A 25,342-nucleotide genomic window follows, 5' to 3' on the forward strand; every position below is an offset into this window, starting at 1 on the left:
AACAACCAGACAATATCGATCATAACATAATAAGGTTTAAATTAACGATTGACAAAGAAGGACACAAACCTGTCGCCAGCAGTTTCTGCTTGCATCTGACGGACGAAAAGAGACTTTTTAGCATTATCCACTTTTATCTCCTGGAGAATTTACACTTTGGACACTCACAGCCTCTCATTTCATGGTCAGGGTGTGAATTCTGCAATTTACACACTTTGCAATTCATTAAGACCCACTGCAGTTCCGCAACCTGCAAACGAACGTGTTGAATTAACACATGTTGCAGTCACTTCACACACTATCTCCTCCTGTCCACACTTGCTGAATGCCTGCTGGATGATTATTTATGACATTGATGGGATATTCTGCACATTTACATACATGGTACTGAGAGCATGATGTTGTGAAACTGCACATTGAACTTGGTGTTTCTTGTGTTGACTGCAACGATCGAAAAAGCTGGGGGCAGAGCACAGTGACAGAGCATTTAATTGCAGCTGAAGAAACTTCTGGTTGAAATTCAGGTGTCGTTTTTCTGCTGCTTCTAGTTCCGCGTTCTGTGGTCAGTATGTGTTCACTGAAGCTTAGTGACAAGACTTTCCATGTTGGGTTGTGCATCGCATCTGTACACAATAGTGTGACTCACTCCATTCATGAAACATTTCTGATTGCCGTCGTTCTTTGTCTCCCAGAATAAGTGATGAAGCTTCTGTTCAGGTTGGTTGTCTCAATGTTGGTGACTGCCAGGTATTGAGTTCCGTTACCTTGTGTGTGCAAGAAGCAATTACAGATGTGGGGGTGTAGCTCAGTGGTAGAGCATTTGACTGCAGATCAAGAGGTCTCCGGTTCAAATCCAGACGCCCCCTCTGATCTTTTAAGTTCATCCTGTTGGGAGTCAAACCGTCAGTCTTCTTTTCCTGCAGCTGCAGGATTCTTCTTTTTGTTGAGTTGCATTGAGTCTGCAGCAGAAAAACAGGCCATTTGGCCCAACTGGTCTGTGCTGGCATTGCTGCTCCACGTGAACCTCCACCCTACTTCATCTGAGCCTATCAGCAAACACTTCCATTCCTTTCTCCTTCATTTTTTTATCCATGTTCCCCTTAAATGCATTTAAGCTCCTGGCCTCAACTCCCCCTGATGCTGGCGAATTCCACCTTCTCACCACTCTCTGGGTAAAGAAGTTTCTACTGAATTCCCTATTGGATTTAGTAATAACGATCTTATATTGATGACCGATGGTTTTGGACTCCCCACAAGTGGAAACATTTTCTCCATGTCGAACAATTTCATAATCTTAAAGATCTCCATCAGGTCACCCATCAGCCTCCTCTTTTCGAGAGAAAAGAGCTCCAGCCTGTTCAATCTTTCCTGATAGTTATATCCTCTCAGTTCTTGTGTCATCATAGAATCATATGGAATCATAGAAGTTACAACGTGGAAACAGGCCCTTCGGCCCAACATGTCCATGTCGCCCAGTTTATACCACTAAGCTAGTCCCAATTTCCTGCACTTGGCCCATATCCCTCTGTACCCATCTTACCCATGCAACTGTCCAAATGCTTTTTAAAAGACAAAATTGTACCCGCCTCTACTACTGCCTCTGGCAGCTCGTTCCAGACACTCACCACCCTTTGAGTGAAAAAATTGCCCCTCTGGACCCTTTTGTATCTCTCCCCTCTCACCTTAAATCTATGCCGCCTCGTTATAGACTCCCCAACCTTTGGGAAAAGATTTTGACTATCTACCTTATCTATGCCCCTCATTATTGTATAGACTTCTATAAGATCACCCCTTAACCTCCTACTCTCCAGGGAAAAATGTCCCAGTCTGTCTAACCTCTCCCTACAAGTCAAACCATCAAATCCCGGTAGCATCCTAGTAAATCTTTTCTGCACTCTTTCTAGTTTAATAATATCCTTTCTATAATAGGGTGACCAGAACTGTACACAGTATTCCAAGTGTGGCCTCACCAATGCCCTGTACAACTTCAACAAGACATCCCAACTCCTGCATTCAATGTTCTGACCAATGAAACCATGCATGCCGAATGCTTTCTTCACCACCCTATCCACTTGTGACTCCACTTTCAAGGAGCTATGAACCTGTACTCCTAGATCTCTTTGTTCTATAACTCTCCCCAACGCCCTACCATTAACGGAGTAGGTCCTGGCCCGATTCGATCGACCAAAATGCATCACCTCACATTTATCTAAATTAAACTCCATCTGCCATTCATCGGCCCACTGGCCCAACTTATCAAGATCCCGTTGCAATCCTAGATAACCTTCTTCACTGTCCACAATGCCACCAATCTTGGTGTCATCTGCAACCTTACTGACCATGCCTCCTAAATTCTCATCCAAATCATTAATATAAATAACAGCGGACCCATCAATAGAGTTCAGGAGAAATATATTCCTCAAAAAACATGAACAAACTAGTCAATAATGAAACACCATTGGATTGCCCATCCCCATCTGTAAACAATACTTACAATAATAACATTACACAATATTATAAAAAGGATATGGAGGCCTTGGAGAAGATGCAAAAAAATCCCTGAGGCACACCGCTGGACACAGGCATCCAGTTTGAAAAACAACCCTCGACAACCACACTCTGTCTTCTGTCGTCAAGCCAATTTTATATCCAATTGGCTACCTCACCTTGGATCCCATGAGATTTAACCTTATGTAACAACCTACCATGCGGTACCTTGTCAAAGGCTTTGCTGAATTCCATGTAGACCACGTCTACTGCACAGCCCTCACCTATCTTCTTGGTTAACCCTTCATAAAACTCAATCAAATTCGTGAGACATGATTTTCCTCTCACAAAACCATGCTGACTGTTCCTAATTAGTCCCTGCCTCTCCAAATGCCTGGAGATCCTGTCCCTCAGAATACCCTCTAACAACTTACCCACTACAGATGTCAGGCTCACCGGTCTGTAGTTCACAGGCTTTTCCATGCCGCCCGAGTAGATTTTTTTGCATCTTCTCCAAGGCCTCCATATCCTTTTTATAATATTGTGTAATGTTATTATTGTAAGTATTGTGTACAGATGGGGATGGGCAATCCAATGGTGTTTCATTATTGACTAGTTTGTTCATGTTTTTTGAGGAATATATTTCTCCTGAACTCTATTGATCTCCGTTTTAAACATTTGCCTCTGCTGTTCCATCTCTTTTTCTGTCAAAACATTTTACAGTTAAGCTGACGTCGTTCCATTCTTATCCTCTCAAAAGGAGCTTTGTTCCAATTTATCACTTTGGTCCTTGTCTTACTTCTGTCTTTCTCAATCTCTTAGGGTGGAGCGATTGTGGGAGTGAGTGAGTGAGTGAGCGAGTGAGTGTGAGTGAATAAGTGAGTGAGTGAGTGCGACTGAGTACATGAATGAGTGAGTGAGTGAGTGAATGAGTGTGAACGACTGAGAGTGAGTGTGACTGAGTGAGTTAGTGAGTCTGTGAGTGTGTGAGTGAGTGCATGAGGGATTGAGTGAGTGAATGCGTGAGTCAGTGAGTGAGTGAATGAACGACTGTGTACATGAGTGAATGAGTGAGTGAGTGAGGGACTGAGTGAATGTGTGAGTCAGTGAGTGTGTGAGTGAACAATGAGTTCACGAGTGAATGAGTGAGTGCGTTCGTGAATGAGTGAGTGAAAGAATGAGTGAGTGAGTGAATGATTGAGATTGTGAGTGAATGAGTGTGTGAGTGTTTGTGAGTGAATGCATGATTTAATGAGTGAGTGAGTTAGTGAGTTAATATGTCAGTGAACGAATGAGTGAGTGAGTGAATGTGTGAGTGAATGAGTGAGTTCACCAGTGAATGAGTGAGCGTGTTCGTGAATGAGTGAGTGAAATGCTGAGTGAGTGAGTGAATGCTTGAGTTTGTGAGTGAATGAGTGCGTGAGTGTTTTTGAGTGAATGCATGAGTTAATGAGTGAGTGAGTGAGTTCGTCAGTTAATATGTCAGTGAACGAATGAGTGAGAGTGAAATTGTGAGTGAATGAATGAGTGTGTGAGTGAGTGAGAGAATGATTGATTGAGTGAGTGAGTGATTGAGAGGGAGAGTGAGGCTGTGAGAGCAGGCTGGAGTGATGAAAGGTTATAAAAGAGACAGGCAGACAAGACAGGAATCACTGCTGGATCTCGTAACAGGAAGTGAAACGGAGGAGATTAGAAATCAAAGTTTCGGGGAACAACCAGGCAATATCGATCATAACATAATAAGGTTTAAATTAACGATTGACAAAGAAGGACACAAACCTGTCGCCAGCAGTTTCTGCTTGCATCTGACGGACGAAAAGAGACTTTTTAGCATTATCCACTTTTATCTCCTGGAGAATTTACACTTTGGAAACTCACAGCCTCTCATTTCATGGTCAGGATGTGAATTCTGCAATTTACACACTTTGCAATTCATTAAGACCCACTGCAGTTCCGCAACCTGCAAACGAACGCATTGAATTAACACATGTTACGGTCACTTCACACACTATCTCCTCCTGTCCACACTTGCCGAATGCCTGCTGGATGATTATTTATTACATTGATGGGATATTCTGTACATTTACATACGTGGTACTGATAGCATGGTGTTGTGAAACTGCACATTGAACTTGGTATTTCTTGTGTTGACTGCAACGATCTAAAAAGCTGAGGGCAGAGCACAGTGAGAGAGCATTTAATTGCAGCTGGAGAAACTTCTGGTTGAAATTCAGGTGTCGTTTTTCTGCTGCTTCTTGTTCCGCGTTCTGTGGTCAGGATGTGTTCACTGAAGCTTCGTGACAAGATTTACCATGTTGGGTTGAGCATCGCACCTGTACACAATCGTGTGACTCACTCCATTCATGAAACATTTCTGATTGCCGTCGTTCTTTGTCTCCCAGAATAACTGATGAAGCTTCTGTTCAGGTTGGTTGTCTCAATGTTGGTGACTGCCAGGTACTGAGCTCCGTTACCTTGTGTGTGCAAGAAGCAATTACAGATATTGGGGTGCAGCTCAGTGGTAGAGCATTTGATTGCAAATCAAGATATTTCTGGTTCAAATCCAGATGTTCCCTGTGTTCTTTTAAGTTCATCCTGTTGGGAGTCAAACCGACAGTCTTCCTTTCCTGCAGCTGCAGGATGCTTCTTCTTGTTGAGATTCATTGAGTCTGCAGCAGAAAAACAGGCCATTTGGCCCAACTGGTCTGTGCTGGCATTGTTGCTCCACGTGAACCTCCACCCTACTTCATCTAAGCCTATCAGCAAACACTTCCATTCCTTTCTCCTTCATTTGTTCATCCAGCTTCACCTTAAATGCATTTAAGCTCCTGGCCTCAACTACAACTTATCCTGGCAAATTCCACCTTCTCACCACTCTCTGTGTAAAGAAGTTTCTCCTGAATTCCCTATTGGATTTAGTAATGACGATCTTATATTGATGACCGATGGTTTTGGACTCCCCACAAGTGGAAACATTTTCTCCATGTCTAACAATTTCATAATCTTAAAGATCTCCATCAGGTCACCCATCAGCCTTCCCTTTTCGAAAGAAATGAGCTCCAGCCTGTTCAATCTTTCCTGATAGTTATATCCTCTCAGTTCTTGTGTCATCCTAGTAGATTTTTTTGCATCTTCTCCAATGCCTCCATATCCTTTTTATAATATTGTGTAATATTATTATTGTAAGTATTGTTTACAGATGGGGATGGGCAATCCAATGGTGTTTCATTATTGACTAGTTTGTTCATGTTTTTTTGAGGAATATATTTCTTCTGAACTCTATTGATCTCCGTTTCAAACATTTGCCTCTGCTGTTCTATCTTTTTGTCTGTCAAAACATTTTACAGTTGATCTGACGTAGTTCCATTCTCATCCCCTCAAAAGGAGCTTTGTTCCAATTTATCACTTTGGTCCTTGTCTCACCTATGTCTTTCTCAATCCCTTACGTTGGAGCGATTGTGGGAGTGAGTGTGTGAGTGAGTGTGATTGAACAAGTGAGTGAGTGAGTGAGACTGAGCATGTGATTGAGTGAATGAGTGAGCGAGTGAATGTGACAGATTGAGTGAGTGAGTGTGTCAGTGAACGAGTGAGTGTATGAGTGAATGAGTGAATGTGTGAGTGAACGACTGGGTGAGTGAGTGAATGAATGAGTTTGTGAGTGAATAATTGTGTGAGTTTGTGTGAATGAGTGCATGAGTTAATGAGTGAGTGAGTGAGTTACTGAGTGAATGAGTGAGTGAACGAATGAGTGAATACGTGAATATTCTAGTTTGTGAGTGAATGAGTGAGTGTGTGAGTGAATGAGTGAGTGTGAGTGATTGTGTGGGAGAGTGAGTCCGGGAGAGCAGGCTGGAATGATGAAATGATTAAACAGAGACAGGTAGACAAGAGAGGAATCAATGCTGGATCCCGTAATGGGAACTGAAACGGAGGAGATAGGATATGAAAATGTAGGGGAACATCCAGGCAATAGCGATCATAACATAATAAGGTTTAAAATAATGATTGAGAAAGACGGCCACAAGTCTGTCGCCAGTACTTTCTGCTTGGATCTGACGGTCGAAAAGAGACTTTTTAGCATTTGCCACTTTTATCTCTGGAGACTCACAGCCTCTTATTCCATGGTCAGGATGTGAATTGTGCAATTTACACACTTTTCCATTCGTTAAGACCCACTGCAGTTCCGCAACCTGCAAACGAACGTATTGATTTAACACATGTTACAGTCACTTCACACACTGTCTCCTCCGGTCCACACTTGCCCAATGCCTGCTGGATGATTATTTATTACATTGATGCGATATTATGTACATTTACAAATATGGCACTGAGAGCATGATGTTGTGAAACATTGAACCTGGTGTTTCTTGTGTTGACTGCAAAGAACGAAAGAGCTGGGGGCAGAGCACAGTGAGAGAGCATTTGACTGCAGCTGGAGAAACTTCTGGTTGAAATTCAGGTGTCGTTTTTTTGCTGTTTCTTGTTCCACGTTCTGTGTTAAGGATGTGTTCACTGAAGCTCAGTGACCAGACTTTCCATGTTGGATTGTGCATCGTATCTGTACACAATAGTGTGACTCACCCCATTCATTAAACAGTTCTAATTCCTGTCGTTATTTGTCTCCCAGAATAACTTATGAAGTTTCTGTTCAGGTTGGTTGTATCAACATTGGTGACTGCCAGGTACTGAGCTCCGTTAACTTGTGTGTGCAAGAGCGCATTACAGATGTGGGGGTGTAGCTCAGTGGCAGTGCATTTGACGGCAACTCAAGCGGTCTTTGGTTTAAATCCAAATGCCCCTTCTACCCTTTAAGTTCTTACCTTGCAAATCACACAGTCAGTCCGCCTTCCCTGCAACAACAGAATTGATGTTTGCATCGAGTCTGCAGCAGGGAAACAGGCCACTCACCTTGTTTGGTCCATGCCTTCCTCGATACTCCACTAGAACCTCCCTCCACAACACTTCATCTCACCCTATCACCCTCCCCTCCCGTCCAATTCCCCCGCCTCCCTCGTCACCTCATTACACCCTATCACCCTTCCCCTTCTTTCCTCCCCATTTCATCTCACCCGATCAAACTTCCCCCTCTTTTCACCCAATCACCCTCCTCTCCCTCCCCACTCGCTCTCCTCCCTCCCCGCTCCCTCACCTCCCTCCCCGCTCCCTCTCCTCCCTCCCCGCTCCCTCTCCCTCTCCTCCCTCCCCACTTCATCTCACCCTATCTCCCTGCACTCCCGTCCCTTTCCCTTCCTCCGTCCCCATTTCATCACACTCGATCACAACACCCTCACCTCCCTCCCCACTCCCTCTCCTCCCTCCCCGCTCCCTCTCCTCCCTCCCCACTCCCTCTCCTCCCTCCCCACTTCACCTCACCCTAACTCCCTACACTCCCGTCCCTTTCCCTTCCTCCGTCCCCATTTCATCACACTCTATCACAACACCCTCCCCTCCCTCCCCACTCCCTCTCCTCCCTCCCCGCTCCCTCACCTCCCTCCCCGCTCCCTCTCCTCCCTCCCCACTCCCTCTCCTCCCTCCCCACTTCATCTCACCCTAACTCCCTACACTCCCGTCCCTTTCCCTTCCTCCGTCCCCATTTCATCACACTCTATCACAACACCCTCCCCTCCCTCCCCACTCCCTCTCCTCCCTCCCCGCTCCCTCACCTCCCTCCCCACTCCCTCTCATCCCTCCCCACTCCCTCTCCTCCCTCCCCACTCCCTCTCCTCCCTCCCCACTCCCTCTCACCCTAACTCCCTACACTCCCGTCCCTTTCCCTTCCTCCGTCCCCATTTCATCACACTCTATCACAACACCCTCTCCTCCCTCCCCGCTCCCTCACCTCCCTCCCCACTCCCTCTCCTCCCTCCCCACTCCCTCTCCTCCCTCCCCGCTCCCTCTGCTCCCTCCCCACTTCATCTCACCCTAACTCCCTACACACCCGTCCCTTTCCCTTCCTCCGTCCCAATTTCATCACACTCTATCACAACACCCTCCCCTCCCTCCCCTCTTCATCTCACCTGATCACCCTCCCCTCTCGACCCTTTCCCCCTCCTGTGTTCATCCATCTTCCCCTTTGATCCATCTGTCCTGTTTGCTCCGACTGCTCCTCGTGGTGGCGAGTTCCTCATTCTCACCACACCAGTGACGATCTTATATCGATTACCTCTCGTTCTGGTCTCCCCCCAAGATGGAAACATTTCCTCTCTCTGTCCGCACTATCGAACCCTTTAATTATCTTAAGGACGGTGGAGGCAGATTCAATTGCAGCTTTCAAAAACGGAATTGGATAAACACTTGAAGGGATTAAATTTGCAGGGCTACGGGGAAAGAGCGGGGGAGCGGGACTAACCGGATTGCTCTTACAAAGAGCCGGCACGGGCTCGATGGGCCGAATGGCCTCCTTCTGTGCTGTAAACGGTCGATGATTCTATGATTCTGCGTCTGCACAGTGACTGATCAAAGTCAAAGAAACTGAGGCATGGGAAGGATTCAGTCTCTGGGGGAGGAGTCAGGGTCAGGGGGAGGGGTCAGGGTCTGGGGGAGGAGTCAGAGTCTGGGGGAGGAGTCAGAGTCTGGGGGAGGAGTCAGGCTCTGGGGGAGGAGTCAGGCTCTGGGGGAGGAGTCAGGCTCTGGGGGAGGAGTGAGGCTCTGGGGGAGGAGTGAGGGTCCGGGGGAGGAGTCAGGTCCGGGGGAGGAGTCAGGTCCGGGGAGGAGTCAGGCTCTGGGGGAGGAGTCAGGCTCTGGGGGAGGAGTGAGGGTCCGGGGGAGGAGTGAGGGTCCGGGGGAGGAGTGAGGGTCCGGGGGAGGAGTCAGGTCTGGGGAGGAGTCAGGATCCGGGGGAGGAGTCAGGGTCTGGGGGAGGAGTCAGGGTCTGGGGGAGGAGTCAGGGTCTGGGGGAGGAGTCAGGGTCTGGGGGAGGAGTCAGGTCTGGGGAGGAGTCAGGTCTGGGGGAGGAGTCAGGGTCTGGGGGAGGAGTCAGGGTCTGGGGGAGGAGTCAGGGTCTGGGGAGGAGTCAGGGTCTGGGGGAGGAGTCAGCGTCTGGGGGAGGAGTCAGGGTCTGGGGGAGGAGTCAGCGTCTGGGGGAGGAGTCAGGGTCTGGGGGAGGAGTCAGGGTCTGGGGGAGGAGTCAGAGTCTGGGGGAGGAGTCAGGTCTGGGGGAGGGGTCAGGGTCTGGGGGAGGAGTCAGGGTCTGGGGGAGGGGTCAGGGTCTGGGGGAGGGGTCAGGGTCCGGGGGAGAGGTCAGGATCCGGGGGAGAGGTCAGGCTCCGGGGGAGGAGTCAGGGTGTGGGGGAGGAGTCAGTGTCTGGGGGGAGGAGTCAGAGTCATGGGGAGGAGTCAGGGGCATGGGGGAGGAGTCAGGATCTGGGGGAGGAGTCAGGATCTGGGGGAGGAGTCAGGATCTGGGGGAGGAGTCAGGATCTGGGGGAGGAGTCAGAATCCGGGGGAGGAGTCAGAATCCGGGGGAGGAGTCAGTGTCTGGTGGAGGAGTCAGTGTCTGGGGGGAGGAGTCAGACTCTGGGGGGAGGAGTCAGACTCTGGGGGGAGGAGTCAGGGTCTGGGGAGGAGTCAGGGTCTGGGGGGAGGAGTCAGGGTCAGGGGGGAGGAGTCAGGTCTGGGGGAGGAGTCAGACTCTGGGGGAGGAGTCAGGGTCTGGGGGGAGGAGTCAGTTTCTGGGGGGAGGAGTCAGACTCTGGGGGGAGGAGTCAGGGTCTGGTGAGGAGTCAGGGTCTGGGGGGAGGAGTCAGGGTCAGGGGGGAGGAGTCAGGTCTGGGGGAGGAGTCAGGTCTGGGGGAGGAGTCAGACTCTGGGGAGGAGTCAGGGTCTGGGGGAGGAGTCAGACTCTGGGGGAGGCGTCAGGGTCTGGGGGAGGAGTCAGACTCTGGGGGAGGAGTCAGGGTCTGGGGAGGAGTCAGGGTCTGGGGAGGAGTCAGGGTCTGGGGAGGAGTCAGGGTCTGGGGGGAGGAGTCAGGTCTGGGGGAGGCGTCAGGGTCTGGGGGAGGAGTCAGACTCTGGGGGAGGAGTCAGGGTCTGGGGGAGGAGTCAGGGTCTGGGGAGGAGTCAGGGTCTGGGGAGGAGTCAGGGTCTGGGGGGAGGAGTCAGACTCTGGGGGAGGAGTCAGACTCTGGGGGAGGAGTCAGGGTCTGGGGGAGGAGTCAGGGTCTGGGGAGGAGTCAGACTCTGGGGCAGGAGTCAGACTCTGGGGGAGGGGTCAGGGTCTGGGGAGGAGTCAGACTCTGGGGCAGGAGTCAGACTCTGGGGGAGGAGTCAGGGTCTGGGGAGGAGTCAGACTCTGGGGCAGGAGTCAGGGTCTGGGGAGGAGTCAGGGTCTGGGGGAGGAGTCAGACTCTGGGGCAGGAGTCAGGGTCTGGGGAGGAGTCAGGGTCTGGGGGAGGAGTCAGACTCTGGGGGAGGAGTCAGGGTCTGGGGGGAGGAGTCAGGTTCAGGGGGTGGAGTCAGGGTCTGGGGGTGGAGTCAGACTCTGGGGGAGGAGTCAGGGTCTGGGGGGAGGAGTCAGGGTCAGGGGGCGGGGTCAGTGTCTCTCTGTGTGACGCGGTACCCGGGTGGGCGGAGTCAGTCTCTCTGTGTGACGCGTACCCGGGGGGGCGGAGTCAGTCTCTCTGTGTGACGCGTACCCGGGGGGGCGGGGTCAGTCTCCGTGACGCGAGTGTCGGGGGGCGGGGTCAGTCTCTGTGTGACGCGTATCCCGGGGGGCGGGGTCAGTCTCTGTGTGACGCGGAGACCGGGGGGCGAGGTCAGTCTCTCTGTGTGACGCGGTACCCGGGTGGGCGGGGTCAGTCTCTGTGACGCATTTGTCGGGGGACGGTGTCAGTTTCTGTGTGACGCGAAGACCGGGGGGGCGGGGTCAGTCTCTTTGTGTGACGCAGTACCCGGGGGGGCGGGGTCAGTCTCTCTGTGTGACGCATAACCGTGGGGCGGGGTCAGTCTCTCTGTGTGACGCAGTACCCGTGTGGCGGGTTCAGTCTCTCTGTGTGACGCAGTACCCGTGGGCGGGGTCAGTCTCTCTGTGTGACGCAGGACCCGGGGGGCGGGGTCAGTCTCTCTATTTGACGCGTTAACCGGGGGGGCGGGGTCAGTCTCTCTGTGTGACGCAGTACCGGGGGGCGGAGTCAGTCTCTCTGTGTGACGCGTACCCGGGGGGGCGGGGTCAGTCTCTCTGCGTGATGCAGTACCCCGGGGGGTGGAGTCAGTCTCTCTGTGTGACGCGTACCCGGGGGGTGGAGTCAGTCTCTCTGTGTGACGCAGTACCGGGGGGCGGAGTCAGTCTATCTGTGTGACGCGTACCCGGGGGGGCGGGGTCAGTCTCTGCGTGATGCAGTACCCCGGGGGGTGGAGTCAGTCTCTCTGTGTGACGCGTACCCGTGGGGCGGGGTCAGTCTATCTGTGTGACGCGTACCCGGGGGGCGGGGTCAGTCTCTCTGTGTGACGCGAACCCGGGGGGGCGGGGTCAGTCTCTCTGTGTGACGCGTACCCGGGGGGCGGGGTCAGTCTCTCTGTGTGACGCGTACCCGGGGGGGCGGGGTCAGTCTCTGCGTGATGCAGTACCCGGGGGGCGGGGTCAGTCTCTCTGTGTGACGCGTACCCGGGGGGGCGGGGTCAGTCTCTCTGTGTGACGCGTACCCGGGGGGCGGGGTCAGTCTCTCTGTGTGACGCGTAACCGGGGGGGCGGGGTCAGTCTCTGTGTGACGCGTACCCGTGGGGCGGGGTCAGTCTATCTGTGTGACGCGTACCCGGGGGGCGGGGTCAGTCTCTCTGTGTGACGCGTACCCGGGGGGGCGGGGTCAGTCTCTCTGTGTGACGCGTACCCGGGGGGCGGGGTCAGTCTCTCTGTGTGACGCGTACCCGGGGGGGCGGGGTCAGTCTCTGTGTGACGCGTACCCGGGGGGCGGGGTCAGTCTCTCTGTGTGACGCGTACCCGGGGGGGCGGGGTCAGTCTCTGCGTGATGCAGTACCCGGGGGGGCGGGGTCAGTCTCTGCGTGATGCAGTACCCGGGGGGCGGGGTCAGTCTCCCTGTGTGACGCAGTACCCGGGGGCGGGGTCAGTCTCTGTGTGACGCGTACCCGGGGGGCGGGGTCAGTCTCTCTGTGTGACGCGTACCCGGGGGGGCGGGGTCAGTCTCTGCGTGATGCAGTACCCGGGGGGCGGGGTCAGTCTATCTAAGTGACGCAGTACCCGGGGGCGGGGTCAGCCTCTCTGTGTGACGCGTACCCGGGGGGGCGGGGTCAGTCTCTGCGTGATGCAGTACCCGGGGGGCGGGGTCAGTCTATCTAAGTGACGCAGTACCCGGGGGCGGGGTCAGCCTCTCTGTGTGACGCGATACCCGGGGGGCGGGGTCAGTCTCTCTGTGTGACGCGGTACCCGGGGGGGGGCGGGGTCAGTCTCTCTGTGTGACGCGTTACCCGGGGGGGGGGTCAGTCTCTCTGTGTGACGCGCAACCGGGGGGGCGGGGTCAGTCTCTGTGTGACGCAGTACCCGGGGGGCGGGGTTTGTCTATCTGCGTGACGCGTTACCCGGGGGGCGGGGTCAGTCTCTGTGTGACGCGTAACCCGGGGGGCGGGGTCAGTCTCTGTGTGACGCGGTACCCGCGGGGGCGCGGTCACTCTCTGTGTGACGCAAAACCCGGGGGGCGGGGTTTGTCTATCTGTGTGACGCGTTACCCGGGGGGCGGGGTTTGTCTATCTGTGTGACGCGGTACCCGGGGGGCGGGGTCAGTCTCTGTGTGACGCGTAACCCGGGGGGCGGGGTCAGTCTCTGTGTGACGCAAAACCCGGGGGGCGGGGTCAGTCTCTCTGTGTGACGCATTACCTGCGGGGGCGGGGTCACTCTGTGTGACGCAGTACCCGGGGGGCGGGGTCAGTCTCTCTGTGCGACGCGTTACCCGGGAGGCGGGGTTAGTCTCTCTGACGCGTGCCCGGGGGCGGGGTCAGTCTGTGTGACGCGAGGCCCGGGGGCGGGGTCAGTCTCTGTGACGCGATACCCGGGGGGCGGGGTCAGGCCCGGTGACGATCCCGGATGCGGAAGTCGGGCCCCCGGCGGGTGATGGCGGCCCTGGTGGCGGATTACAGCTCGTCCGAGAGCGAGGGGGAGCCGGAGAGAGGCCGAGGCCCCGGGGCCGGGCCCGGGACACAGGGAGAGGAGGGAACCGGCACCAGGTACCGGGGGGAGAGGGGCCGGGGGTCGGGGATTAAAGGGGTCGGGGATCGGGGATTAAAGGGGTCGGGGATCGGGGATTAAAGGGGTCGGGGATCGGGGATTAAAGGGGTCGGTGATCGGGGATTAAAGGGGTCGGGGATCGGGGATTAAAGGGGTCGGTGATCGGGGGATTAAAGGGGTCGGGGATCGGGGATTAAAGGGGTCGGGGATCGGGGATTAAAGGGGTCGGGGATCGGGGATTAAAGGGGGTCGGGGATCGGGGATTAAAGGGGTCGGGGATCGGGGATTAAAGGGGTCGGTGATCGGGGGATTAAAGGGATCGGGGGATTAAAGGGGACGGGGATCGGGGATTAAAGGGGTCGGTGATCGGGGGATTAAAGGGGTCGGGGATCGGGGATTAAAGGGGTCGGTGATCGGGGGATTAAAGGGGTCGGGGATCGGGGATTAAAGGGGTCGGGGATCGGGGATTAAAGGGGTCGGGGATCGGGGATTAAAGGGGTCGGGGATCGGGGATTAAAGGGGTCGGGGATCGGGGATTAAAGGGGTCGGTGATCGGGGGATTAAAGGGGTCGGGGATCGGGGATTAAAGGGGTCGGGGATCAGGGGGATTAAAGGGGTCGGGGATCGGGGGATTAAAGGGGTCGGGGATCGGGGATTAAAGGGGTCGGTGATCGGGGGGATTAAAGGGGTCGGGGATCGGGGATTAAAGGGGTCGGGGATCGGGGATTAAAGGGGTCGGTGATCGGGGGGATTAAAGGGGTCGGGGATCGGGGATTAAAGGGGTCGGGGGTCGGGGATTAAAGGGGTCGGTGATCGGGGGATTAAAGGGGTCGGGGATCGGGGATTAAAGGGGTCGGGGATCGGGGATTAAAGGGGTCGGGGATCGGGGATTAAAGGGGTCGGGGATCGGGGGATTAAAGGGGTCGGGGATCGGGGATTAAAGGGGTCGGTGATCGGGGGGATTAAAGGGGTCGGGGATCGGGGATTAAAGGGGTCGGGGATCGGGGATTAAAGGGGTCGGGGATCGGGGATTAAAGGGGTCGGTGATCGGGGGATTAAAGGGGTCGGGGATCGGGGATTAAAGGGGTCGGGGATCAGGGGGATTAAAGGGGTCGGGGATCGGGGGGATTAAAGGGGTCGGGGATCGGGGATTAAAGGGGTCGGTGATCGGGGGGATTAAAGGGGTCGGGGATCGGGGATTAAAGGGGTCGGGGATCGGGGATTAAAGGGGTCGGTGATCGGGGGGATTAAAGGGGTCTTGGATCGGGGGATTAAAGGGGTCGGGGATCGGGGATTAAAGGGGTCGGGGATCGGGGATTAAAGGGGTCGGTGATCGGGGGGATTAAAGGGGTCTTGGATCGGGGATTAAAGGGGTCGGGGATCGGGGATTAAAGGGGTCGGGGATCGGGGATTAAAGGGGTCGGGGATCGGGGATTAAAGGGGTCGGGGATCGGGGATTAAAGGGGTCGGTGATCGGGGGGATTAAAGGGGTCTTGGATCGGGGATTAAAGGGGTCGGGGATCGGGGATTAAAGGGGTCGGGGATCGGGGATTAAAGGGGTCGGGGATCGGGGGATTAAAGGGGTCGGTGATCGGGGATTAAAGGGGTCGGGGATCGGGGATTAAAGGGGTCGGTGATCGGGGATTAAAGGGGTCGGGGATCGGGGATTAAAGGGGTCGGGGATCGGGGATTAAAGGGGTCGGGGATCGGGGATTAAAGGGGTCGGGGATCGGGGATTAAAGGGGTCGGGGATCGGGGATTAAAGGGGTCGGGGATCGGGGATTAAAGGGGTCGGGGATCGGGGGATTAAAGGGGTCGGGGATCGGGGGATTAAAGGGGTCGGGGATCGGGGGGATTAAAGGGGTCGGGGATCGGGGATTAAAGGGGTCGGGGATCGGGGGATTAAAGGGGTCGGGGATCGGGGGGATTAAAGGGGTCGGGGATCGGGATTAAAGAGGTCGGGGATCGGGGGATTAAAGGGGTCGGGGATCGGGGGGATTAAAGGGGTCGGGGATCGGGGGGATTAAAGGGGTCGGGGATCGGGGATTAAAGGGGTCGGTGATCGGGGATTAAAGGGGTCGGGGATCGGGGATTAAAGGGGTCGGTGATCGGGGATTAAAGGGGTCGGGGATCAGGGATTAAAGGGGTCGGGGATCGGGGATTAAAGGGGACGGGGATCAGGGGGATTAAAGGGGTCGGGGATCGGGGATTGAAGGGGTCGGGGATCGGGGATTAAAGGGGACGGGGATCAGGGGGATTAAAGGGGTCGGGGATCGGGGATTAAAGGGGTCGGTGATCGGGGATTAAAGGGGTCGGGGATCGGGGATTAAAGGGGTCGGTGATCGGGGATTAAAGGGGTCGGGGATCAGGGATTAAAGGGGTCGGGGATCGGGGGGATTAAAGGGGTCGGGGATCGGGGATTAAAGGGGTCGGGGATCGGGGATTAAAGGGGTCGGGGATCGGGGGATTAAAGGGGTCGGGGATCGGGGGGATTAAAGGGGTCGGGGATCGGGGGGATTAAAGGGGTCGGGGATCGGGGATTAAAGGGGTCGGGGATCGGGGATTAAAGGGGTCGGGGATCGGGGATTAAAGGGGTCGGGGATCGGGGATTAAAGGGGTCGGGGATCAGGGATTAAAGGGGTCGGGGATCGGGGGGATTAAAGGGGTCGGGGATCGGGGATTAAAGGGGTCGGGGATCGGGGGATTAAAGGGGTCGGTGATCGGGGATTAAAGGGGTCGGGGATCGGGGATTAAAGGGGTCGGGGATCGGGGATTAAAGGGGTCGGGGATCGGGGATTAAAGGGGTCGGGGATCGGGGATTAAAGGGGTCGGGGATCGGGGATTAAAGGGGTCGGGGATCGGGGATTAAAGGGGTCGGGGATCGGGGATTAAAGGTCGGGGATCGGGGATTAAAGGGGTCGGGGATCGGGGATTAAAGGTCGGGGATCGGGGATTAAAGGGGTCGGGGATCGGGGATTAAAGGGGTCGGGGATCGGGGATTAAAGGGGTCGGGGATCGGGGATTAAAGGGGTCGGGGATCGGGGGATTAAAGGGGTCGGGGATCGGGGATTAAAGGGGTCGGGGATCGGGGATTAAAGGGGTCGGGGATCAGGGATTAAAGGGGTCGGGGATCGGGGATTAAAGGGGTCGGGGATCGGGGGGATTAAAGGGGTCGGGGATCGGGGATTAAAGGGGTCGGGGATCGGGGGATTAAAGGGGTCGGGGATCGGGGGATTAAAGGGGTCGGGGATCGGGGGCATTAAAGGGGTCGGGGATCGGGGATTAAAGGGGTCGGGGATCGGGGATTAAAGGGGTCGGGGATCGGGGATTAAAGGGGTCGGGGATCGGGGGGATTAAAGGGGTCGGGGATCGGGGGGATTAAAGGGGTCGGGGATCAGGGATTAAAGGGGTCGGGGATCGGGGATTAAAGGGGTCGGGGATCGGGGGGATTAAAGGGGTCGGGGATCGGGGGGATTAAAGGGGTCGGGGATCGGGGATTAAAGGGGTCGGGGATCGGGGGATTAAAGGGGTCGGGGATCGGGGGATTAAAGGGGTCGGGGATCGGGGATTAAAGGGGTCGGGGATCGGGGATTAAAGGGGTCGGGGATCGGGGATTAAAGGGGTCGGGGATCAGGGATTAAAGGGGTCGGGGATCGGGGATTAAAGGGGTCGGGGATCGGGGATTAAAGGGGTCGGGGATCGGGGATTAAAGGGGTCGGGGATCGGGGATTAAAGGGGTCGGTGATCGGGGGATTAAAGGGGTCGGGGATCGGGGGGATTAAAGGGGTCGAGGATCGGGGGATTAAAGGGGTCGGGGATCGGGGATTAAAGGGGTCGGGGATCGGGGGATTAAAGGGGTCGGGGATCGTGGATTAAAGGGGTCGGGGATCGGGGATTAAAGGGGTCGGGGATCGGGGATTAAAGGGGTCGGGGATCGGGGATTAAAGGGGTCGGGGATCGGGGGGATTAAAGGGGTCGGGGATCGGGGGATTAAAGGGGTCGGGGATCGGGGATTAAAGGGGACGGGGATCGGGGATTAAAGGGGGTCGGGGATCGGGGGGATTAAAGGGGTCGGGGATCGGGGATTAAAGGGGTCGGGGATCGGGGGATTAAAGAGGTCGGGGATCGGGGGGATTAAAGGGGTCGGGGATCGGGGATTAAAGGGGTCGGGGATCGGGGATTAAAGGGGTCGGGGATCGGGGGATTAAAGGGGTCGGGGATCGGGGGGATTAAAGGGGTCGGGGATCGGGGATTAAAGGGGTCGGGGATCGGGGGATTAAAGAGGTCGGGGATCGGGGGGATTAAAGGGGTCGGGGATCGGGGGGATTAAAGGGGTCGAGGATCGGGGGGATTAAAGGGGTCGGGGATCGGGGGATTAAAGAGGTCGGGGATCGGGGGGATTAAAGGGGTCGGGGATCGGGGGGATTAAAGGGGTCGGGGATCGGGGATTAAAGGGGTCGGGGATCGGGGGATTAAAGGGGTCGGGGGTCGGGGGATTAAAGAGGTCGGGGATCGGGGGGATTAAAGGGGTCGGGGATCGGGGATTAAAGGGGTCGGGGATCGGGGATTAAAGGGGTCGGGGATCGGGGATTAAAGGGGTCGGGGATCGGGGATTAAAGGGGTCGGGGATCGGGGGATTAAAGAGGTCGGGGATCGGGGGGATTAAAGGGGTCGGGGATCGGGGATTAAAGGGGTCGGGGATCGGGGGGATTAAAGGGGTCGGGGATCGGGGGATTAAAGGGGTCGGGGATCGGGGATTAAAGGGGTCGGGGATCGGGGGGATTAAAGGGGTCGAGGATCGGGGGGGATTAAAGGGGTCGGGGATCGGGGATTAAAGGGGTCGGGGATCGGGGGATTAAAGAGGTCGGGGATCGGGGGGATTAAAGGGGTCGGGGATCGGGGGGATTAAAGGGGTCGGGGATCGGGGATTAAAGGGGTCGGGGATCGGGGATTAAAGGGGTCGGGGATCGTGGATTAAAGGGGTCGGGGATTAAAGGGGTCGGGGTTCGGGGATTAAAGGGGTCGGGGATCGGGGGGATTAAAGGGGTCGGGGATCGGGGGATTAAAGAGGTCGGGGATCGGGGATTAAAGGGGTTGGGGATCGGGGGGATTAAAGGGGTCGGGGATCGGGGATTAAAGGGGTCGGGGATCGGGGATTAAAGGGGTCGGGGATTAAAGGGGTCGGGGTTCGGGGATTAAAGGGGTCGGGGATCGGGGGGATTAAAGGGGTCGGGGATCGGGGGGATTAAAGGGGTCGGGGATCGGGGGATTAAAGGGGTCGGGGATCGGGGATTTAAGGGGATCGGGGATTAAAGGGGTCGGGGATCGGGGGGATTAAAGGGGCCGGGGATCGGGGATTAAAGGGGTCGGTGATCGGGGATTAAAGGGGTCGGGGATCAGGGATTAAAGGGATCGGGGATCGGGGATTAAAGGGGTCGGGGATCGGGGGATTAAAGGGGTCGGGGATCGGGGGGATTAAAGGGGTCGGGGATCGGGGGGATTAAAGGGGTCGGGGATCGGGGATTAAAGGGGTCGGGGATCGGGGGGATTAAAGGGGTCGGGGATCGGGGATTAAAGGGGTCGGGGATCGGGGATTAAAGGGGTCGGGGATCGGGGGATTAAAGGGGTCGGGGATCGGGGGGATTAAAGGGGTCGGGGATCGGGGGGATTAAAGGGGTCGGGGATCGGGGATTAAAGGGGTCGGGGATCGGGGGGATTAAAGGGGTCGGGGATCGGGGGGATTAAAGGGGTCGGGGATCGGGGGTCGGGGGTCGGGGGTCGGGGTTGCCCGTTGCCTGTCTGAAACCTCTGTCCTTCTTTCTGTCTGGACGGCAGGGCCGGGCCCGGAGCCTGCGGGTTCAAGGAGCCGGGCGACGGGGGCCCCCAGCGGGATCCGGGGGACCCCCCCAGGCTCCCGCCCCCGGAGCTGGAGGGAGGCCGGGGCCAGGCCCCCGGGGTCTTCGCCAACCCCTTCGCCCAGGAGCGGAGGCAGCGCCTGAGCCTGCTGGAGAAGCACGTGAGGCTGACGGTGCGCGACAGGCCCGAGCGGGCGGGGGGCCGCCCCGTCTGCCTGGCCTACCGGCGGGACGGGCGCTGCCGCTACGGCAGCAACTGCAAGTTCAGCCACGACAGCGACCTGCCCGACCCCCCGCCCCCCGAGCCCTGGGCTGGGCCTCCGCCCGGGGAGGAGGGCGAGGGGCCGGAGCCGCCGGCCCAGAGGGGCAGGAAGAGGCCGGGCCTGAGCCCCACCCTCGTCCCCCCCAAGAGAAGCTTGAAGAACTACCGGGCTCAGCGCGCCAAGGAGGGCCCCGGCCTGCTGTGACAGGCCCAGCGCCAAGGAGGGGCCCCGGCCTGCGGTGACAGGCCCAGCGCCAAGGAGGGCCCCGGCCTGCTGTGACAGGCCCAGCGCCAAGGAGGGCCCCGGCCTGCTGTGACAGGCCCAGCGCCAAGGAGGGGCCCCGGCCTGCGGTGACAGGCCCAGCGCCAAGGAGGGGCCCCGGCCTGCGGTGACAGGCCCAGCGCCAAGGAGGGGCCCCGGCCTACGGTGACAGGCCCAGCGCCAAGGAGAGGCCCCGGCCTACGGTGACAGGCCCAGCGCCAAGGAGGGCCCCGGCCTGCGGTGACAGGCCCAGCGCCAAGGAGAGGCCCCGGCCTGCGGTGACAGGCCCAGCGCCAAGGAGAGGCCCCGGCCTGCGGTGACAGGCCCAGCTCCAAGGAGGGCCCCGGCCTGCGGTGACAGGCCCAGCGCCAAGGAGAGGCCCCGGCCTGCGGTGACAGGCCCAGCGCCAAGGAGAGGCCCCGGCCTACGGTGACAGGCCCAGCGCCAAGGAGAGGCCCCGGCCTACGGTGACAGGCCCAGCGTTAAGGAGGGCCCCGGCCTGCTGTGACAGGCCCAGCGCCAAGGAGGGGCCCCGGCCTGCGGTGACAGGCCCAGCGCCAAGGAGAGGCCCCGGCCTACGGTGACAGGCCCAGCGTTAAGGAGGGCCCCGGCCTGCTGTGACAGGCCCAGCGCCAAGGAGGGGCCCCGGCCTGCGGTGACAGGCCCAGCGCCAAGGAGAGGCCCCGGCCTGCGGTGACAGGCCCAGCGCCAAGGAGAGGCCCCGGCCTACGGTGACAGGCCCAGCGCCAAGGAGGGCCCCGGCCTGCTGTGACAGGCCCAGCGCCAAGGAGGGCCCCGGCCTACTGTGACAGGCCCAGCGCCAAGGAGGGCCCCGGCCTACGGTGACAGGCCCAGCGCCAAAGAGGGCCCCGGCCTACGGTGACAGGCCCAGCGCCAAGGAGAGGCCCCGGCCTGCGGTGACAGGCCCAGCGCCAAGGAGGGCCCCGGCCTGCGGTGACAGGCCCAGCGCCAAGGAGAGGCCCCGGCCTGCGGTGACAGGCCCAGCGCCAAGGAGAGGCCCCGGCCTGCGGTGACAGGCCCAGCGCCAAGGAGAGGCCCCGGCCTGCGGTGACAGGCCCAGCTCCAAGGAGAGGCCCCGGCCTGCGGTGACAGGCCCAGCTCCAAGGAGAGGCCCCGGCCTGCGGTGACAGGCCCAGCGCCAAGGAGAGGCCCCGGCCTGCGGTGACAGGCCCAGCTCCAAGGAGGGCCCCGGCCTGCGGTGACAGGCCCAGCGCCAAGGAGAGGCCCCGGCCTGCGGTGACAGGCCCAGCGCCAAGGAGGGCCCCGGCCTGCGGTGACAGGCCCAACGACAAGGACGGCCCCGGCCTGCGGTGACAGGCCCAGCGCCAAGGAGAGGCCCCGGCCTGCGGTGACAGGCCCAGCGCCAAGGAGGGCCCCGGCCTGCTGTGACAGGCCCAGCGCCAAGGAGAGGCCCCGGCCTGCGGTGACAGGCCCAGCGTCAAGGGGTCTGTGGGTGAAGTTCACCAGTGATTGTTGCCGAGGACCGAGTTGGATGTTTGCCGCTGCGACCTGGGGTCTGCCATTCTCTCTCTCTGGACCGTCACCTCCCCTTTAAGAGGGTGCCGCCCCCTTTATGTGGGGTGGAGGGGGGTTTTGGGAGTGCGACGTGTCTTTATTCTCTGACGCACGGTTGGACGGGAAGGTGGGCGGGGGGCTGCCATTCTCTCCCTCTTGGTCAAGGCCAAAGGACCCCGCTGCGTGTGGACGTGATGCTCCTCATGGCCAAATAGCCCGCTGCCACTCGGCCCGTGAAGGATGGGCGTTTGGGGGGAGTTGGTGTTCGTGGCTGGTTTCAGCCGAAGGGAGTTGCTGCTGTTACGTTGCTGAGTGTTAACCGGTCTGGGAGGAGGGGGCAGAGCAATACCCCAGCCCTCCCCTTTAAGGGTCAGAGGGACCCTGATACGCAACCCCCTCCCCTCCGATATCTCCCCCTCCCTCCCGAGGGGACAGAGAGCGAGGATAGAGTGAGAATAGAGCGAGCGCAGAGAGAGGGAGAGAGAATAGAGCGAGCGCAGAGAGAGGGAGAGAGAATAGAGCGAGCGCAGAGAGAGGGAGAGAGAATAGAGCGAGCGCAGAGAGAGGGAGAGAGAATAGAGCGAGCGCAGAGAGAGGGAGAGAGAATAGAGCGAGCGCAGAGAGAGGGAGAGAGAATAGAGCGAGCGCAGAGAGAGGGAGAGAGAATAGAGCGAGAGCAGAGAGAGAGAGAGAATAGAGCGAGCGCAGAGAGAGGGAGAGAATAGAGCGAGCGCAGAGAGAGGGAGAGAGAATAGAGCGAGCGCAGAGAGAGAGAGAGAATAGAGCGAGCGCAGAGAGAGGGAGAGAATAGAGCGAGCGCAGAGAGAGGGAGAGAGAATAGAGCGAGCGCAGAGAGAGGGAGAGAATAGAGCGAGCGCAGAGAGAGAGTGAGAGAATAGAGCGAGCGCAGAGAGAGGGAGAGAGAATAGAGCGAGCGCAGAGAGAGAGAGAGAATAGAGCGAGCGCAGAGAGAGGGAGAGAGAATAGAGCGAGCGCAGAGAGAGAGAGAGAATAGAGCGAGCGCAGAGAGAGAGAGAGAATAGAGCGAGCGCAGAGAGAGGGAGAGAGAATAGAGCGAGCGCAGAGAGAGAGAGAGAATAGAGCGAGCGCAGAGAGAGAGAGAGAATAGAGCGAGCGCAGAGAGAGGGAGAGAGAATAGAGCGAGCGCAGAGAGAGAGAGAGAATAGAGCGAGCGCAGAGAGAGGGAGAGAGAATAGAGCGAGCGCAGAGAGAGAGAGAGAATAGAGCGAGCGCAGAGAGAGGGAGAGAGAATAGAGCGAGCGCAGAGAGAGAGAGAGAATAGAGCGAGCGCAGAGAGAGAGAGAGAATAGAGCGAGCACAGAGAGAGAGAGAGAATAGAGCGAGCGCAGAGAGAGAGAGAATAGAGCGAGCGCAGAGAGAGAGAGAGAGAATAGAGCGAGCGCAGAGAGAGAGAATAGAGCGAGCGCAGAGAGAGGGAGAGAGAATAGAGCGAGCGCAGAGAGAGAGAATAGAGCGAGCGCAGAGAGAGGGAGAGAGAATAGAGCGAGCGCAGAGAGAGAGAGAGAATAGAGCGAGCACAGAGAGAGAGAGAGAATAGAGCGAGCGCAGAGAGAGAGTGAGAGAATAGAGCGAGCGCAAAGAGAGGGAGAGAGAATAGAGCGAGCGCAGAGAGAGAGAGACAGAATAGAGCGAGCGCAGAGAGAGAGAGAGAATAGAGCGAGCGCAGAGAGAGAGAGAATAGAGCGAGCGCAGAGAGAGAGAGAATAGAGCGAGCGCAGAGAGAGAGAGAGAATAGAGCGAGCGCAGAGAGAGAGAGAGAATAGAGCGAGCGCAGAGAGAGAGAGAATAGAGCGAGCGCAGAGAGAGAGAGAGAATAGAGCGAGCGCAGAGAGAGGGAGAGAGAATAGAGCGAGCGCAGAGAGAGAGAGAATAGAGCGAGCAATGAGAGAGAGAGAGAATAGAGCGAGCGCAGAGAGAGAGTGAGAGAATAGAGCGAGCGCAGAGAGAGGGAGAGAGAATAGAGCGAGCGCAGAGAGAGGGAGAGAGAATAGAGCGAGCGCAGAGAGGGAGAGAGAATAGAGCGAGCGCAGAGAGAGAGAATAGAGCGAGCGCAGAGAGAGAATAGAGCGAGCGCAGAGAGAGAGAGAGAATAGAGCGAGCGCAGAGAGAGGGAGAGAGAATAGAGCGAGCGCAGAGAGAGGGAGAGAGAATAGAGCGAGCGCAGAGAGAGAGAGAATAGAGCGAGCGCAGAGAGAGAGAGAATAGAGCGAGCGCAGAGAGAGAGAATAGAGCGAGCGCAGAGAGAGAGAGAATAGAGCGAGCGCAGAGAGAGAGTGAGAGAATAGAGCGAGCGCAGAGAGAGAGAGACAGAATAGAGCGAGCGCAGAGAGAGAGAGAGAATAGAGCGAGCGCAGAGAGAGAGAGAGAGAATAGAGCGAGCGCAGAGAGAGAGAGAATAGAGCGAGCGCAGAGAGAGAGTGAGAGAATAGAGCGAGCGCAGAGAGAGAATAGAGCGAGCGCAGAGAGAGAGAATAGAGCGAGCGCAGAGAGAGAATAGAGCGAGCGCAGAGAGAGAATAGAGCGAGCGCAGAGAGAGAGAGAGAATAGAGCGAGCGCAGAGAGAGAGAATAGAGCGAGCGCAGAGAGAGGGAGAGAGAATAGAGCGAGCGCAGAGAGAGAGAGAATAGAGCGAGCGCAGAGAGAGAGAGAATAGAGCGAGCGCAGAGAGAGGGAGAGAGAATAGAGCGAGCGCAGAGAGAGGGAGAGAGAATAGAGCGAGCGCAGAGAGAGAGTGAGAGAATAGAGCGAGCGCAGAGAGAGAGAGAATAGAGCGAGCGCAGAGAGAGGGAGAGAGAATAGAGCGAGCGCAGAGAGAGGGAGAGAGAATAGAGCGAGCGCAGAGAGAGAGAATAGAGCGAGCGCAGAGAGAGAATAGAGCGAGCGCAGAGAGAGAGAGAGAATAGAGCGAGCGCAGAGAGAGGGAGAGAGAATAGAGCGAGCGCAGAGAGAGGGAGAGAGAATAGAGCGAGCGCAGAGAGAGAGAGAATAGAGCGAGCGCAGAGAGAGAGAGAATAGAGCGAGCGCAGAGAGAGAGAATAGAGCGAGCGCAGAGAGAGAGAGAATAGAGCGAGCGCAGAGAGAGAGAGAGAATAGAGCGAGCGCAGAGAGAGAGAGACAGAATAGAGCGAGCGCAGAGAGAGAGAGAGAATAGAGCGAGCGCAGAGAGAGAGAGAGAGAATAGAGCGAGCGCAGAGAGAGAGAGAATAGAGCGAGCGCAGAGAGAGAATAGAGCGAGCGCAGAGAGAGAATAGAGCGAGCGCAGAGAGAGGGAGAGAGAATAGATCGAGCGCAGAGAGAGAGAGAGAGAATAGAGCGAGCGCAGAGAGAGAGAGAGAATAGAGCGAGCGCAGAGAGAGAGAGAATAGAGCGAGCGCAGAGAGAGAGAGAATAGAGCGAGCGCAGAGAGAGAGAGAGAATAGAGCGAGCGCAGAGAGAGAGAGAGAGAATAGAGCGAGCGCAGAGAGAGAGAATAGAGCGAGCGCAGAGAGAGAGAATAGAGCGAGCGCAGAGAGAGAGAGAGAATAGAGCGAGCGCAGAGAGAGAGAGAGAATAGAGCGAGCGCAGAGAGAGAGAGAGAATAGAGCGAGCGCAGAGAGAGAGAGAGAATAGAGCGAGCGCAGAGAGAGAGAGAATAGAGCGAGCGCAGAGAGAGAGAGAGAATAGAGCGAGCGCAGAGAGAGAGAGAGAATAGAGCGAGCGCAGAGAGAGAGAGAGAATAGAGCGAA

General features: G+C 57.2%; 1 protein-coding gene and 1 non-coding gene across 2 annotated transcripts; both read left to right on the plus strand.

Annotated features, from left to right (window-relative positions):
* Positions 1–794: 794 nt before the first annotated feature.
* On the plus strand, positions 795–866 carry trnac-gca (transfer RNA cysteine (anticodon GCA)). The gene has a single exon. It is a non-coding gene; the product is annotated as a tRNA-Cys (tRNA).
* Positions 867–13,484: 12,618 nt separating this feature from the next.
* si:ch211-113e8.11 (collagen alpha-1(VII) chain) lies at positions 13,485–22,129 on the plus strand. The gene is made up of 2 exons (XM_067981868.1): positions 13,485–13,659; positions 19,496–22,129. The coding sequence occupies exons 1-2, from the start codon at positions 13,520–13,522 to the stop codon at positions 19,980–19,982; spliced, it is 627 nt and encodes a 208-aa protein (XP_067837969.1). The 5' UTR covers positions 13,485–13,519; the 3' UTR covers positions 19,983–22,129.
* The last annotated feature ends 3,213 nt before the right edge of the window (positions 22,130–25,342 follow it).

Source organism: Heptranchias perlo, unplaced genomic scaffold (genome assembly GCF_035084215.1).
Source record: "Heptranchias perlo isolate sHepPer1 unplaced genomic scaffold, sHepPer1.hap1 HAP1_SCAFFOLD_97, whole genome shotgun sequence".
NCBI lineage: Eukaryota > Metazoa > Chordata > Chondrichthyes > Hexanchiformes > Hexanchidae > Heptranchias > Heptranchias perlo.